Source organism: Saitoella complicata (genome assembly GCF_001661265.1).
Source record: "Saitoella complicata NRRL Y-17804 unplaced genomic scaffold SAICOscaffold_1, whole genome shotgun sequence".
NCBI classification, from domain to species: Eukaryota; Fungi; Ascomycota; class Saitoellomycetes; order Saitoellales; family Saitoellaceae; genus Saitoella; species Saitoella complicata.
The window spans coordinates 161,641-177,544 of record NW_017566992.1 but is presented as its reverse complement, the minus strand read 5'-3'; the positions used below and the strand labels follow the sequence as shown (position 1 = coordinate 177,544).

At 54.3% G+C, this 15,904-nt stretch overlaps 6 protein-coding genes across 6 annotated transcripts; 4 read left to right on the top strand and 2 right to left on the bottom strand.

Annotated features, from left to right (window-relative positions):
* The first annotated feature begins 1 nt into the window (after nucleotide 1).
* Nucleotides 2-1,928, top strand: SAICODRAFT_28327 (P-loop containing nucleoside triphosphate hydrolase protein). Its single transcript, XM_019167120.1, has 3 exons — nucleotides 2-543; nucleotides 600-1,055; nucleotides 1,100-1,928. Exons 1-3 carry the CDS (start codon nucleotides 26-28, stop codon nucleotides 1,920-1,922), a joined length of 1,797 nt encoding a protein of 598 aa, XP_019027120.1. The 5' UTR covers nucleotides 2-25; the 3' UTR covers nucleotides 1,923-1,928.
* Nucleotides 1,929-1,996: 68 nt separating this feature from the next.
* On the bottom strand, nucleotides 1,997-5,846 carry SAICODRAFT_22438 (uncharacterized protein; the record flags this gene model as incomplete). Its single annotated transcript, XM_019166576.1, has 3 exons — nucleotides 1,997-2,346; nucleotides 2,405-2,617; nucleotides 2,666-5,846. 3 exons carry the CDS (start codon nucleotides 5,844-5,846, stop codon nucleotides 1,997-1,999), a joined length of 3,744 nt encoding a protein of 1,247 aa, XP_019027119.1.
* A 134-nt stretch (nucleotides 5,847-5,980) lies between these two features.
* SAICODRAFT_28326 (uncharacterized protein) lies at nucleotides 5,981-7,755 on the top strand. Its single transcript, XM_019167119.1, has 4 exons — nucleotides 5,981-6,069; nucleotides 6,123-6,157; nucleotides 6,214-6,338; nucleotides 6,387-7,755. The coding sequence occupies exons 1-4, from the start codon at nucleotides 6,005-6,007 to the stop codon at nucleotides 7,686-7,688; spliced, it is 1,527 nt and encodes a 508-aa protein (XP_019027118.1). The 5' UTR covers nucleotides 5,981-6,004; the 3' UTR covers nucleotides 7,689-7,755.
* Nucleotides 7,756-7,925: 170 nt separating this feature from the next.
* Nucleotides 7,926-8,808, top strand: SAICODRAFT_32480 (putative glycerol-3-phosphate phosphatase; the record flags this gene model as incomplete). Its single annotated transcript, XM_019168211.1, has 4 exons — nucleotides 7,926-8,041; nucleotides 8,097-8,261; nucleotides 8,318-8,420; nucleotides 8,473-8,808. The coding sequence occupies 4 exons, from the start codon at nucleotides 7,926-7,928 to the stop codon at nucleotides 8,806-8,808; spliced, it is 720 nt and encodes a 239-aa protein (XP_019027117.1).
* A 2,119-nt stretch (nucleotides 8,809-10,927) lies between these two features.
* On the top strand, nucleotides 10,928-13,675 carry SAICODRAFT_68409 (uncharacterized protein). Its single transcript, XM_019170380.1, has 2 exons — nucleotides 10,928-11,231; nucleotides 11,299-13,675. Exon 2 carries the CDS (start codon nucleotides 11,310-11,312, stop codon nucleotides 13,461-13,463), a length of 2,154 nt encoding a protein of 717 aa, XP_019027116.1. The 5' UTR covers nucleotides 10,928-11,231; nucleotides 11,299-11,309; the 3' UTR covers nucleotides 13,464-13,675.
* A 22-nt stretch (nucleotides 13,676-13,697) lies between these two features.
* SAICODRAFT_22434 (uncharacterized protein) lies at nucleotides 13,698-15,890 on the bottom strand (the record flags this gene model as incomplete). Its single annotated transcript, XM_019166571.1, has 1 exon — nucleotides 13,698-15,890. The coding sequence occupies one exon, from the start codon at nucleotides 15,888-15,890 to the stop codon at nucleotides 13,698-13,700; it is 2,193 nt and encodes a 730-aa protein (XP_019027115.1).
* Between the last annotated feature and the right edge of the window lie 14 nt (nucleotides 15,891-15,904).

The following is a 15,904-nucleotide window of genomic DNA, read 5'->3' as shown; positions in this document are numbered from 1 at the left end:
TCAGCGCGGTATCAACAACAAGAAAATGAAGTTTGTGGATATCGATATCGAGGAGGTGCTCAAGGGGCGGGATACGGATTTTGTGGGGATTGCGGATCGGATTGATGAGGAGGTGGGGGTGAAGTTGAGGAAGGCAGATAGGGATATGAGGATTAGTCCGGGCTATGAGACGGAGAGTGAGGACGAGGAGGATGAGGAGGACGATGAGAGGGAGGGTTCACCGACAGAAAGAACGAAGAAGGTACAGCCGAAGAAAGCTGCTACGAAAAAGGCGCCGGCGAAGAAGGCAACGAAGGCAAAGCGTGTTTCGGATGGCGACGATAGTGACGAGCACGTGAATGAGGCGTCTGACCACGAACCGGAAGAACCGCTGTCGTCGGAGTCAGAGGAATCAGAGGAGGTTATCACCAGTGACGAAGAGGTTGCACAACGACGGAGTAGGAAGAGGAAGAGGGGAACGGGCACGCCTCGAAAACCCAGAACATCCAGCGCACGACCAGGGCCCGAAAGCCCCACAAAGACACGTACACCCACAAACAGAAGGTACGATTGTATCCAATTGTACGGTCTCCGCCCCCCCTACTAACACGACCACACAGAATCCTCAAACCCCTCGAAATCACCCCTCTCCCAATGCGCACGCTCTCTCCCTCCCAATACCTCTCCTCCCCCTACCAACTTGCCCGCGCCCGCCTCCACGTCTCCGCCGTACCAACCTCCCTCCCCTGCCGCGAAGGCGAATTCGAATCCATCTACACCCACCTCCACACCTCCATTCTCGAAGGCCACGGCTCGTGTCTCTACATCTCCGGCACGCCCGGAACCGGGAAAACTGCGACTGTCAGGGAAGTTGTGAGGAGTTTGAGGGAGAGTGTGGAGGAGGGAGATTTGGATGATTTTATCTTTGTAGAGATCAATGGGATGAAGGTCACCGAGGCGAATCAGGCTTATGCGATGTTGTGGGAGGTGTTGAGCGGGGAGAGAGTTACGCCGAGTCATGCGTTGAGTTTGCTCGAAGCTGAGTTTTCTGGGCCAAGTCCGAGGCGGATGCCATGGTATGTCCTCTATCCCCTCCTTTTAGCTTGCTAATATGGTGTAGTGTCGTGTTGATGGACGAATTGGATCAGTTAGTGACGAAAAAACAAACAGTCATGTACAACTTCTTCAACTGGCCCTCCCTCCGGCACTCCCGCCTCATCGTCGCTGCCGTCGCAAACACGATGGATCTCCCCGAACGGATGCTCTCCAACAAAATCTCCTCGCGGCTCGGGCTAACCCGTATCACCTTTCCCGGATACACGCATAGTCAACTTGAGACCATTATTCAAAGCAGGTTGGAGGGGGTCCCGGGTGATATTGTTAGTAAGGATGCGATTGGGTTTGCGAGTCGGAAGGTTGCGGGGGTTAGTGGTGATGCGAGACGGGCGCTGGATATTTGTCGGAGGGCCGTGGAGCTGGCGGAGGCGTCGACGGATGATTCAGCAACACAATTGAGAGAGCCGAAACTGCAGACTGGACGTGTGACGATCAAGGTCATCCAGCAGGCAATTGCGGAGATGACCTCATCCCCTATCCAAGCCTACCTCCGGTCTCTTCCTCTGGCATGCAAGGTCTTCCTCGCTGCGTTGATGGCACGAACCCGGCGCTCCGGAATCGCTGAAAACTCAACCGGCGACGTTTTAGACGAAGCTGGACGGATGTGCAAAGTCTCCGATAATCAAGACGTGCAGCAACTCCTGCTCACCGAAGGCAAAGGCCGCGTGCGTGGGATTTTGAAGGCTGCGGCGGATTTGGCGGATGCGGGGGTTGTTGTTTTGGAGGCGAAGGGTGGGGATAGAGGGGGAAGGGTACGATTGAAGATTGGGGAGGAGGAGGTGAAGATGGCGTTTGCGGAGGATAGGGACGTTATTGGGATGGCATGAAGGACAAGATCAAGAAGACAGGTCATCTGAGGATATAGAGGGTATCATATTATCGGCATCTACCATCCATTCCCTTATACTTTCTCATCCACTTCGTCATCTACTACCTGAATAGACATGCCTCCTTCCCTATCAAGTCTAATATCCGCACTTGCAGGAACCATCCTCAATTCTCTCTCCGACTGTACCTCAATAACCTTGAACGACGGCAGCTTCAGCCATCCTTGGGTGAGTGCTATAACGTTGTGCTGGATCGTCTGAGCGGAGAATGGCAAGAGTCGAACTTGGGTGTGCTTCACTCCCGAACATGTAAAGTGTTCGCTGGGATGCATGAACAAGGAGAGGTTGAGGATCAGATTGGTTGGGTTTTCAAGGTGCCAGATGATTGTCCGCTTTCGTGGGAATGACGGATACAAAATCGTTTCTGTAAGACCGTATTCGTTAGCATAAATCACGGTTTGACGACAATGTGTTGATCTCACCTGCTAAGACACGGGGCTCAAAGGAAGGGATGTGCAATCGAGGCACCATGAGATACGCCGTGTTCCAGTGAGCCTCGGCATTTTCAACCTCTTGGTGTCGCCGCCAGTGTATAGCAATGACGGTGTCCACGAAGGACTCTTCATACACTTGATCCTCGGCCTTTGTACAGTCGAGCACAAACTCGGCCTTATGAGCGATGGACGAATCCCAGACTAGAATGCGGTTAGTGAAAACTCAGACACGTGTGTCGAATAAGATACCGAGATTATCGTTCCCATCAGACCGACAACCATGTCCATGTCGCACCTTCACCGACGCCGGCCCAAGCGTGTCCTCCAACACTAGCTCCAAACCCTCAATCTCCATCGTAATTGACCCCAGCGAAGACAAAGTCGAAGTTAAAGCCCAACTCTGAGCAATCTCGAGGAAGGACGTCAAAGGATCCGACGTAGAGAACGGTTCAGGCCACTTCGAGTTCACCCGCGGCGAGAAATCGTACGCTGCATGGAAGGGTTCCATGACTGGGATACTGATCTCGAGCGTCTTCCTGATTTTGGTATCTGGGTCAGATGCGAGACTGTATTTGACTGTGAACTCGACGGTTGCATCTGTCCGCATACGAGGGCACAAGATGTAGCACGTTCCCGAGCCAATCTCGTTAGGCTTGACCTCTCCAATATCGAAAACACTGTCAGGCGCCGCAATACTCTCCACATCAGGCTTCGCCGCAACCTCCAGCGGATCACCCTCATAACTCGCGGTACTAACCTGAAATGAAGCACGGATGGCTTCATCCTCCTCATTCATCACGGTCAAAATCAGAGGGAATGCCTCGCCGCAGTACGCAAGACCCTTGAAGTCCGTCTGGATCTGTAACTTCGCCGGTTTCTGGAGGACTGTACAAGACCTCGGGTTATCCAAATGCAACTCCCTCGAGCGCTGACGGTTGTTCGTTTCTTCGAGCCAGAGAAACTTGTGACGTTTGTCCGGACTGGAGAGGTCACAAGTGATTTCGATGGGTCGTGCGCCGGGACTGTCCAGATGGAGGAGACCAGAGCGGACGTTGACGACCCCTTCGTGTTTAGCGAGCTTGACCATCTGAAAGGTTTTCTTCTCACCCGGCTGGAACGAAAGATCCCCGCTTGCCCTGAGGATATCTCCATCATCTTCCAACTTTAATAGCACAAGCGAGCCGGCCTTCGATGCTTCCTCATTCGCGTTATGCTCGAGATGCACAGGCCTATATATCCCGTCAAACAGCAACTCGCAAGACTTGAGCGACAACGGGGGTGTCGAAGGATGAACATTATACTCCAACGTAACCTGAAACACGATCGGCATCGTCACCGACGTCATGGGCGGGTTGAACACAAACGACATATGTATCGGCGCCGTCGATCCCGAGCTGTCGAGAACCAACGGTTTGCCGTCTTCAGCTGCCGCAAGATCCCTGGTTTCGGCGAAGAATGCATTAGAGGATGCTTCGTCACCCTTGAAGTCCTTCGAGAGCAACTCCCAAGAGAACCTCATGATATCCTCATGATTCCCAAGTTCTTGCGCACACGCCAAGCAAGTCCTTAGCGCACCCTCCAATAAGGTCGTCCACTCCTCTCTCCGGTACTCGGCCACGAGCTTCTTCGCGTATGTCAACGCAATATCATAATTCCCCGCCTCAAAATTCGTCTGGGCAAGTTCTTGCGAGAGGTAGAGCACCATCCTCATATCCCCATGATGCCTAAACTGCTCCAACGCCTCCCTCGTTATCTCCCCAATAACCTTATCGACATCAACCCCCGCCTCATCACCTTCCTTCCCCTCTCCGCCCTCCTCACCCACAGCCCGTTTTTCTCGTGCCATGGCCTCCTTCATCTTGATCTTCCTAACCTTCATACACTCCACCGCCTCCCAATACTCATACCCCGCATGCCTAACAACCTCCCCCCTCCTCCATCCCCCAACCTGAACCCCCGGCCCCGGCACAGTAGGTTTCCACACCTCCAAACTCCGAAAATCGAACCCAGAGCCTTCTGCGAGGACGACGAGGTCACCGAATGCGCGGCGTTGGCGTGCGAGCCAGGAGTACCATTCCGGTGTATCGATACCGGTGGAGGGGGACCAGTGCGTGGACGAGAGCCGTGCTGTGTGCGCGATGTGTTGGTTGAAGGTCTTCATCGCGTCCGCTGGTAAATCCAGATACAAGCACATCTTACAGATCTTCAAATTCAGCGAATCTGACAAAAGTCTCGCTTCGATCCAGCGCTGTGAGCGGGGCGGTAATATCGACGTATTGTTGAACATTTCGAGGAGAGTCATGTACGCACTTCGGTAATTTCGGTCTGCAAGTTCGATGTTTTGGAGGAATTCGGCCATGACACCGACTTTGAAGTCCGTGCGAAGGGACCAGCGGAGGGATTCTGCGGGGCTGGAGCCGCGGTTTCGGGATTTCTTGCGGGCGTGTTTGAGGATGTCGTTGTAGAACTCTACGGCGGTGGGATAGAGTACTTCCTGCAGATTCGCAACAAAGCCCCTCAGCTCCACCGCACTGCTGGGGCCTAAGAATAAAAGACCGGTGCGTGCGTCCAGTTGCGCGGCGCGACGGAGGTTGTTAAGCCGCGTATCTAGGTCGAGGGCTTCGCCGGTGGTTTTCTTGCTTGTTACGACTGCGACGAATTTGATTCCGCGGTCGGCGAAGGCACGTTTAAGTTCTGTTAATTCTTTGACAAGCTCTTGATCTTTCAGAGCTTTCGTTTGTTCGTCGTCGCCTGTGTATATCTCGTAGAAGCCGACGAAGGCGGAAGGTAGGCGACGGGCGTACTTTGCGACCCAGCGTGGAGTGACTAGACCGTCGGGAAAGAGAGGGCTACCTGGCGTGAGCGGTGAAAGTGGAGAGTGAAGGTTGGCAGGGTTGATGGGTGCTGGAGGCGCAGGCGAATGAAGCGGATCAGTGCTCGGCTTGACGGGCGATGGCGAGCGTGTCCGAGGCCGACCAGAAGGTGACGACGACCTAAAACTCGAAAGCGGCGACGGTGCCGGCCGAGCCTTTTTTGCCGGAAGTCGATACGCCCTCTCCACCGGCAACACCCTAAACAATCCTTCGACATACTTCGTCCCAGCACTGACATCCATCGCACTAGCCTCCCAGACATTCGAACCACTCCGCACGGTCAAGTACCCAAGCAACTGTTTCGCCAATTCCTGATCAATAGGCGGCATAGGCGACCACACAGATCCACGTCTCCTCAGCTGATCCGGTCGTGGAGGCGTCAGATACGCCGAGGAATTCTGTGGAGAGACAGGCATGGATGGACGACGGTCCCGTGGTGGTGAGGAGGAAGGAGTGGCATTGGGAGATGATGGGCGATCGGTTGCTGGTGGGGTGAGACCTGCGACGAGGACGAGAGGGCGGAGATGTTCGGTGTACTCCCTTGGATAAGAGTCCATGAGATTCACTGCTGGTGGTTTCTGTGGTTTCGCAGGTTCCCCGTATATACATGTATCGATATGGTGCCTGGCGTTCAACGTTACCTGGACCCGCGACCAGCTGGACGAGATACAAGTAGCAGCACCCAGTCCAGCATTGATTCAGCATTTATTCAGAGATGCCGCAGTCGCAAAGGGAGAGATCAGTACCAGCTGTTGACGAGGAGACGGAGAAGCAGATCATGTACGTGTCACCAACGTACGGTGGAAGGGTGGCAGGCTGACCGCGTCGTGCAGTGCCTTGAAGGAAACGCTCGCAGCCAGATCAGATGGTTTGTCTTCTGTTGCAATTGGGTGATTGTTTTCAAACGCTTATAACGACAAACAGCATCGGATTCAGACTCTTCAGTCGGCGCAGCGACTCACAACCGTGGGCGCAAGCTGAAGCGCAAGGCTCGCTTTGTGCACAAAGGCAAACTCAACTTGCCGTACGGTCTTCAAACCGATCGCGAGGTAGTCCCATCGCTCTTTTTCATAACAAGTATTCTAACATGGACGCAGGTCGTCGAATATGCCAACAAGAAACGCGCGATCATCCGCCGCCGCGACGTCCCAACCTTCAAATCCACCCGCAAACCCACCGACTCCGACGACGAAGAAGACGACGATCAAACAGAAGGTGCCTCGGACACCGATCCATACGCAGCCGTCGACCTGAACGCGCTTCTCCGCCCGATCGCTCACCCATCCGATCTTCTCCGACACCCATCGTACCAGAACACGTTTCAGCGGAGTACGCTACCATTACTCGCGACACAAGCTTTGGACGCGATCAGCACGGAGCATAGGCATACGATTTGTTTGAGTAGGCTGTTGACTGCGTTTTTGGGTGATGACCCGACGTGGGTGTTGATGGAGAAACAGGCCAAGGCCCTGAGAGCACAAAACGAGGAGGAGCAGGTGGACGAAGAAGCAGATGAGGAGGAGGAGGGAGAGCAAAGCAGCTCTGTCCCAAGCGGACCAGCAAACAGCCACGATGTATCGGACTTCCCGGATGGTGAAACAATACAGCCATTCTCCGAGACCGAATCAGAGCCCGCGACGGAGCCTGCGACTCAGCTTCCCACGGCACCACCAACAAATGAATCCAGCTCGGTGCAGAACAACGACAGCCTGCCGGAGTCTATCGAAAGCGTGAATGGTGTCGTCAACGCCAACGCGGAACCCGCAGCAGCCGCTGTAGTGGAGGAGCAACCAGCTACAGAGAATGTCGATGCGGCTGCGGAGGTTGAGAAGGAGCAGACGGATGCGGCGGCGCCGCCAGCGGGTGAGGAGCATGTTGACGCGCCTGCGGAACCTTCAGTGGAGAATCCCGCGGAACAGCCTGCTGAAGGTGTGGTTGAGGCTGAGGTTACTGGGGAGGGTGATGCGACTATGGGCGAGACGTCGTTCAACGGGACTGAATATGACGCCGATGCCGACGCCGACGTCGACCAAGAAGTGAACGGCGCAGACGAGGAAATGAACAACGACGACGACGAAGACGACGAAGACGAACCCACCGCCCCCGCGCGCCGCACAACCCGCCAAGCAACGCTCGCCACACTCTCCGCCCACCTCCATTCCCATTCCCACCTCGCCGACGACCCCCTCTTCACCTCCGGCGGCGTCGACCGCGATCTCGGCATGGACCACACAGCCGCCGAAGAAACACGGCGATTAGTCCAGGCGGCATTGGAGAGGAGTGAGGAGTTTTTGAGGTGTTTGGGGGCTGTGAGGAATGGGTTGAACCGGGCGGAGAGGTTGAGGGGAAAGGTTCTGGGGATTGCGAGGGGGGATGATGGGGAGCAGGATGTTGTTTAGGGTTGCCTTTGGGATTGGTGCAGCGTCTTTTTTCGTAATGAATAGCAAAGTGTCCCTTGTTTTTCGGACAAGTTCAGATTTGCTGCCCAACCCTGCGATTCCAGCAAAATCCCACAGATCTTGCACTGTGACGCACCGGCTGCGCACCGCAAACTCTAAACCTCCATCTCCGCGGATCACCGACCTCGACCTCAAAAAAGATCAATTACAATGCTCGAGAAATACCTGCCAACGGTAATGCCGACACGAGACGCAAACGAATTGTCCCAAAAGTTCACGTCATCTGCAATCCTCTTCGACCTCGATGGTACGCTCATTGACTCCACGAACGCCGTCATTGCACACTGGACGAGGTGGGCATCTATCCTCCACTCCAATGCGTTACGGATTGGCTAATATGAACTTAAGGTTCGGTGATGAACATGGCATCGAGCCAGCTTTGATTTTGGCCACCTCCCACGGCCGCCGCACAATTGAGATCATCAAGGAGCATGTTCCGGAAAAGGCTGATATGGCTTACGTACAACAACTCGAGAGCGAAATCCCGAGACGGAATGGGAATGAGGCTACTGCGTATGTCACGAACCATCTACCGTGGTGTAGGATGGAGACTGATTGACATGGTGTAGGATCGGAGGAGCACAGGAAGCCACCAAGATCCTCGAAGAAGGCGGCGCAAAATGGGCGATCGTAACCTCCGGAACGAAGGGAATGGCATCGCAATGGCTCGACGTCAGTATCCATCTCCTTAAAGAATATTCACAGGACTAATGTCTGTTGATAGATCCTCAAAATCTCCCACCCAAAGATCTTCATCGCAGCAGAAGACGTCTCGCTGGGAAAACCCAATCCAGAAGGCTACCTCGCCGCCCGCCGCCGACTCGACATCCCCGACTCTGACGACACCGTGATTGTCGTCGAGGACGCCCCTGCTGGAATCCGTGCAGGTAAAGCTGCGGGGTGTAAAGTCCTGGGCTTGATTACCTCGCATTCGGAGTTGGAGGTGAAAGAGGCGGGTGCGGATTGGGTTGTTAGGGATTTGGATGACGTTGTGTTCTCGGTCAATGCGGAGGGGAAGATTGAGGTTGAACTCAAGGTTACGTTTGATACGTTATCGTAGGGTCTAGGCAAGGAAGCAAATACGCTATCTGATCCTGGGGCTATCTGAGAGCGGAGCTCGAAGGAGTACATGGTGGCTATGTAGATTGACGTTGTTAACATTTTACGGGTGGAGCTTGAAGGCTTAGGGAAGGCTGAGAGTTAGACCGGTCGCTGCGCACGGGCTGGACTGTGCGGGACTCTGCGATTGACAAACACGTCGACGTCGACGGTCGGATAAAAACGCGACGTTACAATCTAGATTTCTATTATACCTACATGTAGCTAGCCCAAACCCCTCCGAAGCATCTGCACCTGAGCACAATAGAGCTCCACCTTCATTTCATAGACGAGGTCGAAGGTCCGAAACGTCGACTAGCACATACGTAACTGAGGAACAGGATACAGCAGTCGACGGAAGGGTAAATAACGTCCTGTCGCGGTCAGACGTGGTCCTGCCGATCACCAGCACTGTAGCGTCCGTGCACGACAATGCCTGGCTACGACAATACCCCAAAGGCGGCTGGTGTACCTCGTCACGCAGCCGTTTGCCTGTTTGCCTGTTCGCCTGTTCTCGCCTTCCACCACCCCGTCGGCGTCATCTCTCAACACGTTCCTCCCTTCCATTTGCCGCCGGCCGCGGTGAAACGGATTAACTCCCAGTTCTTGGTCTAGATATCTCGTTATATGAATTGATCTCCCTTTGTCAGTGCCAGCCCAGCCGCAACTGCTTTGTCCCCCTCAGGCCACACTCTGGAATTTAAATTGGCCGGCTTTGTTAATTAAACGATAGTCCCGTAGGTGATTTTTCTCAGTGTCGAGTTTCGAACTGGTGCAAAAGTCCTGTGTGTGACTCTCCCGAGGGAATCACTTCACAGGAAGCAGAGTGCGGTGGACGAGACCCGCGCACAGACGACTGACGTCTATCTGCCATGCTCTTGACAGCCGAGGTAAAGATAGACGTGGCATGATCCGACGGAAAACTGCGAAATGGAGATTGCTTGCTGGATCTGCATGCGGCGTTCGACGACGGACTCTATCGTCCGGCGAACGCCGGCAGGAATTTCTGTTCGAAGATGAAAGGGCTCATGCGCGAAAGTCGAAACTCTCCGCGGACCTTAGTCAGATCTTGTATCACCCTCGAGCTTTCCCCGCCTCTTCAATCGAGGTCATCCATCCGAAGCGAAGATGCGGAAAACAAAAACCTTGGCGGTTAAGCACACCTCGAATACCCCGAGGGTAGCCGAACCTCGCTGGGTCATGTACTGTGATTTTACCCCGCTATCTAAAGCTTAAGGCACGCGTGCGGTGCTTCAGGTGCTCGTTTTTCGCATAGATTGTGACACGGCTTGCGCCCCACCCGTAGCCCGACGAGCACCCTGCATTGTCAACGAGGGACATGAGAAGAGCCGGTTGCGTACAGGCGACGATCTCGAATGTCGTCAAGTCAGCGGCATTATTATTCACTGAACAGTGGCTAGAGGATGGAATGACGCCTTTTTAAGGTTTCGCATGATCTTCACGTTTGACAGTTGATCCGTGTTTGAGGCCAAGACCCTGAAAGCTCGAGCCTGAGGCCTGGCCCTTGGGCGAAGCAGTGACCAGCTGTCATATCTCGTATATGTACTGTGCCGTCGATGTCTCGTTACATAAGGGCAGCAGCGTGGGCGAGCATGGTGGGGGGGTGCCGTACCTCACCACCATGGCCCCCACTAGCCTCTAGATTGAGCTGGACAAAAACAATACCACCAGCTGCACATTCCTTGGCTTGTATCGCACACTGCACACCTCCTGGAAACAAATTTTTGGGTAAAGGATACCTGCAGTAGTTTAAACACCTTGGAAAAGCCGAGGTTCGGTCTAGCCGTCCAAAAGAGTTCAAGTCCAAAACGGCCACTCCGTCAGGCTTCCTGTTCCGCCGTGATCCACTGCTCTCATATCGCGGCCTGCAAGCCCTCACCCAACCTTTCATTTACGATTGGGCTCAGGCTGTGCCCGTTTGAGTATCTATCTACGCGACCGCCGGAGGACTTCTGCTTGCTTGAATAGACTTGAGTGCTTTAGCCGGTCTTTTGCCCTGCAGACGTCCACTGCCCTAACCAGCTCGCATCACACAAAACGCTCGTACGTCCCACACCTTCAAGTGAAGGTCCGAGCCCCTTGTCGAAGACCCTTGCAAGAACCTTCGCCATCGTACACGGAGCTCGTGGCCACGAACTTGCAAGGATATCCCTGCTCAGTCGCTTGACGTGTGCGTTCTTCGGTCGTTTTTCACGTCGACAAGGTTTCATCTCCGGTCCATCTCTTTGGATAAGCTCGAACTTTCAGCTTTTGACGGAACAATCCTTTCCAATACCTTTTCGCGTCTGGTTTACGCGATCTGTTCACATATTTTGGGCGTTGTCTGTCAATTGATCCGGGATCAAGAGTTCGAAACGTTGTAAGGTTTGTCATTGATCCAACCATGACCATGAAGCCGGCTTTGTTCATTTGCTAACCCAAGCATCTACAGATACTAGAAAAATGTCATACCCACCACCTCAGGCCGGATATACCTGGAACTGCCCACCATCTCCCTCGGAATATTCACATGCTTTGTACAATAGCCTGCAAGTGCAATACCAGCAGCACATCACAGATGCCTCGATTGCAGCACTTCCTCAATCAGCAATGATGATGCCACCTCAGCACATTTCTCACCTCAATCCCTCAATCGCTGGCGTTATTGAATCAAAGACCCGACGAAAGACTACCGAAGCACAAGTTCGTATCCTGGAAAAGGCTTTTGCTGAGAACCCTAAGCCCAACGGCGCTGTTCGCAATGTCCTCGCTGAGCGTTTGCTCATGACCTCTCGTAACATCCAGATCTGGTTCCAAAATCGTCGTGCAAAGGCTCGGGCACAGAAAAGGGAGGATGAACTGAGGGCGATTCAGGTGTTGGAGGATGCTTCGAACGAGAGCAACAAGGAGAAGAAGAGGAGGACGTCGAGATCTTCAAGTATGAGTACCACTTCCTCGGAAGCGACCGATCTTCAGCCTGATATCGATGCTACGCCCCGGAAACCCGAGTCAGCAAAGTCGATGGCACCGGTTACACCTTCGACCTCCATGCTGCAACAGGACTCGAAATCCAACTATGCTTCCCCTTCAGAAGCCAGTTACGCTTCACTCGCAAGATCATTGGCTGTCGCCGCTGCTGCCGCTGCCGCTGCAAACCACGGTCACAACGCATCCGTTCCTCCACAAGCTTTCGCTCCTCCTCCGGCGTTTGCTACACCCACCTACCCTGCTCCTTCTCCCGCGCCCATGATGCAAGCACCACCGCCGTACTTTCCTCCAGCTGCGATGATGTACCGTCAAACCTCGCAGTTCTCTGATTACAGCTCAGCGTGCCCAACGCCCTGCGGTGACGATCCTTTCGAGTTTGACCGCTCGGCCGTTCAGACTCCGTTCGTGAGTACTCCTGGAACTCAAACTCCGGATACCCGTTTGGCTCCGGAACAGTTCCCTGACTTCGCGGCGGCCATCGAGGCGAATGCTTTGAGACGTGAGATTGGCAAGGCTCGGCCTCTTGTTCCTGTTAGGCCACATGTCGACCGTATGAACTCTTGTCCTGCGGACTTTGTTCAGGCGTTTGACAATGTTGGGATCAGGAGTACCCCGGCTTTGGAGTTCAATGAGTCGCCGTTCTTCGAGAGTGCGCCGCAGCAAGAGCCTGTTGCCATTCAGACGCCTATTCAGGGTCATCAGCGGACGATGTCGCTTAAACGTCGCAGGCCGAACCTGAGCCCGCTTGGTGTGCCTCTTCAGAGGTCCAAGTCTTCGATGGGCGAGTGCTTCACTACTCGTGCAAAGGCTGTGCCGGTTTACCAGATTGCTGCTTCGCCTTTCGAATTCGACAGGCAGCTTGAGGATGGTGAGACGAGTCCTATTACTCCTCTTCGCAGGTCCATGTCGAGTGCGACGATTCTCACTCGCAGCACCGTCAAGAAGCAAACTCAGCGCAAGCCATCGATCGAGTCCGTTATCTTGCCTTCGCCATTAGGACAACCTCCGACCGTTGTCGATGATGCCACTGACGAGGAAGACATCGATGGTTCAGACGGCGAGGATGATGGCCGTCTCGTCATGAAGAGCTACCCCACTCCTCTCGCCAAGATGCAAGCAGCCAAGCAGAGCATCGCACCTCCTACCCCCGTATCCCCCTTCGACGTGCACAACCCCATTTCCATGGGTGCTTTCGCCGCCGCGGATCCGAACACCACCCCTCGTCCAGTCTGCAGGCTCGACACGCGTGGAAACGCAGCAACCATCAAGATCCAACCAAGCGCGTGCAGCATGCTCAACTACTCCCCCCCACCAACCCCGATCTGGGCCGCGTCTGCCTCGCAGAATATCACTGCGACTCTGCCGGCGAAGGAGGATGATGTTTTTGGTATCACCATTCCGAAGTTGAGTACGATCAATGAGCATGGGTATGGTCATATGGTGTCTATGGAGTCATGGAACAACACTGCAATGGATTCCGTTCCTGTTGATGATTTGTTTGGGTTGCCGCATGGTGGTGATCTTCACAACCAGGAGGAGCAGTTCAAGGTTACCATGACCCCGCAAATGGCTCATGACGGCCTCTGGAGCTCGGATACGCTGGGCGAAATCGGAAGCTCAATCTTCTGATGTATGTGAGGAATGTGTTTCTGATGTCTAGCGGGGGTTTTCAAAAAAGTGTGCTTTTCGTTTAATGCTGCTGGGCAGCAGGCGTTTGCCTTTTATCTTTATCCTTTTAGGTGCACAGCTGTGTACGGACATTTATGATTCAAATATATCCTTAAAAGCAGAGCTTGTCCAAGTCTACCTAGGTGCCTGTCATGGCCATTCAATCACCAACCATGGAGCCACGATCACTAAACCTCAGCCGGCATGCGCATGATGCGAACGCTGCGCACGGAACGGAGACTGACCAGCTACAGAGGCATGAGTCTGCATGGGCGTTCTATGCGGCGGTGCCATCAGTACTGGTTCCGGCTTCCTCTGCGTCACTCTTGGCTTAAAGAAGTTCATGAACATTTCCTGCCTTCCCTTTCGTCCCGTACTCACAATCTTATTGTACGCCGCCGCACTCTTCGCCGCCTCCAACAACTTAGCCGCATCACTCGCCTTTGTTTGGTCCACATATGCTGGACCAACAGCTTCGTAGGTTGGACGTGATGTATCGAGGTAGTCCTTTAGCCTGGTTTTGTCCTGCGCGAACGTCACACCGGGACCGTTGTTACGGGGAGGAGCCATATTTGCGTCCGCGGGGTCCGCAAAGTCATCTTCGGTCATCCCGTTCTCCTTTGCGCGTTCCTCGAAGTAATCATCGATAATGTGACGTCCGTCCTCGATGATTCGAGCACCGTAATGTAAGAAGATCGAGCGAGCGGTTACCAAGGAGATCGTGCGAGAACGGTAGTTCTGTGGGATCACGCCCCGGGAGATCATCTCATCTTTGTCCTCTTGTGTTGTAGAAACCTTGAGCAAATACTTATTCTTGTTGAAAAAGAGATAAGAATCGCGGTACTGAAACAACCGCGCAACATCCGTAGCCAGCATGTAAAGCTTATTGTTAACCCCGTAATGGAACGTCTTCAGCTTATACCGACGACCACCCAATAACTCACCCGAAGCCGTAATCTTCTTCTCGCCAGCAGAATCGTATTCGAGCTGGAGGTACTCGTCACCGTCTGCGCTAAGCTCCGTCATTGAGATAGGTGGACCACGCTTAACAGCTGGCTTCGAGTGCGGAGATGGACCAGCTTTTGCGCTTTGTAATGAGGCCTGTGTCGCTAGACGTGTTGATTGACGGAGGCCTAGGTCGGCAGAAGGCTGTGAGACCTCCATCGCCAACCTCTTCGTCGCCCGCTCACTCCTCTTGTTTATCGTTGCCGGACTCACATTCTCCTCCGGGCCCTCGAAGGAAGTATCATGATCTTGACGTTCGTCAGCACTATCCTCTCCCGTGTGCGAACGTCTCCGCTTCCGCGACCCAGGAAGGGGTGTCTCAGGCGGTGCCAGTTTATCCTCCGTGGTTGAGTTTCGGGCTGGGGAGTGCATGCTCATCGTTCGGTCGGAGCTGTGCTGTGGTGCCTCAGCCGTGTCTGCGTCTTTCTTTGGATTTGGACCGTCGGAGGGTGGAATGACTTCTAGATTTGGCATAGGTGCTGGTTCTGTGGTGATGGCGTCTGTGTCTTCTGCGATGATTGCTGGGTCCTCGCTGGGTGCTGCCTGTGGGTCCACCGGAGCGGTCGGAGGGGGCGTCTGCACTGGCTGCATTTCTTCTGCGACGGGCAATAGCGGTGAAGCGGTATGTAGCTTGACTTCTTCTTCTTCAAAAGCTGCCGTTGGTTCAGAAGCGTGGGCAGGCGCTTCCCGCGCAGTCTCCTCGATCACGTTTCGCTGTTCAGGGTCTTGCGGAGCGAAAGACGCCGACGGATCGTTCGGGGTCGGCAAAGGATTCTCTTCGGCACCTCTTTCAACTTCGAATGGCTCCGCAGTCTCCGGCACAACAGCAGGACTCGGGTTGTATGGCGGAGCGTCCGGATCGCTAGTTGTCGTTTCCTCCTTGGCTGGGGCAGACCGTTCTTCCCCACCAGCAGGCGTACTCAGAATATCGCCAAGAGCTGCCGAGCCGATTGATGAATTGCGAGAGTGAATGCCACGCGTATCGTTCTCACGTTTCATAGGAGGAGGTTCAAGCGACTCCGAGCGTCTATTAAGCTCAATTGGCGCGTCGCTGGTGTCGACGGGTGTGAACAAAGATGACTCGTCTGCGTGTTCGGTTGCGGGTGCATCACCGACCGTAACAGGAGATGCCTGCCCGAAGAACTGCTTTACCTGCTCGTCAACAGTCGCGCTTCGCGGCCTCTGTTCTGGTTCTCGCTGCTCCGGCTCAGCGGGCTCTCCGATACGTTCTCCGCCTTCGAGACTGCCAAAGAGCCTGTCAACAACTGGGTCGTTGTCCGGCGCGATAGGTTGCAACGGCGACTTTTCGTCGTTCAAGACGGGTGCGTCATCTTCCACGCTCACGAGAGGCTCGATAAGCAACGGCTTATCCGCAGAATCCATGTCGCGTCTGGAAC

What these genes read in the sequence shown, in the direction of transcription:
- SAICODRAFT_28327 (XM_019167120.1), top strand. Translation starts at nt 26, where the DNA reads ATGAAGTTTGTGGATATCGATATCGAGGAGGTGCTCAAGGGGCGGGAT. An exon ending in CGTACACCCACAAACAGAAG is followed by an intron (nt 544 to 599) that starts GTACGATTGTAT and finishes ACGACCACACAG; the next exon opens with AATCCTCAAACCCCTCGAAA. An exon ending in AGTCCGAGGCGGATGCCATG is followed by an intron (nt 1,056 to 1,099) that starts GTATGTCCTCTA and finishes AATATGGTGTAG; the next exon opens with TGTCGTGTTGATGGACGAAT.
- SAICODRAFT_28326 (XM_019167119.1), top strand. Translation starts at nt 6,005, where the DNA reads ATGCCGCAGTCGCAAAGGGAGAGATCAGTACCAGCTGTTGACGAGGAG. An exon ending in GAGACGGAGAAGCAGATCAT is followed by an intron (nt 6,070 to 6,122) that starts GTACGTGTCACC and finishes CGCGTCGTGCAG; the next exon opens with TGCCTTGAAGGAAACGCTCG. An exon ending in GCTCGCAGCCAGATCAGATG is followed by an intron (nt 6,158 to 6,213) that starts GTTTGTCTTCTG and finishes AACGACAAACAG; the next exon opens with CATCGGATTCAGACTCTTCA.
- SAICODRAFT_68409 (XM_019170380.1), top strand. Translation starts at nt 11,310, where the DNA reads ATGTCATACCCACCACCTCAGGCCGGATATACCTGGAACTGCCCACCA.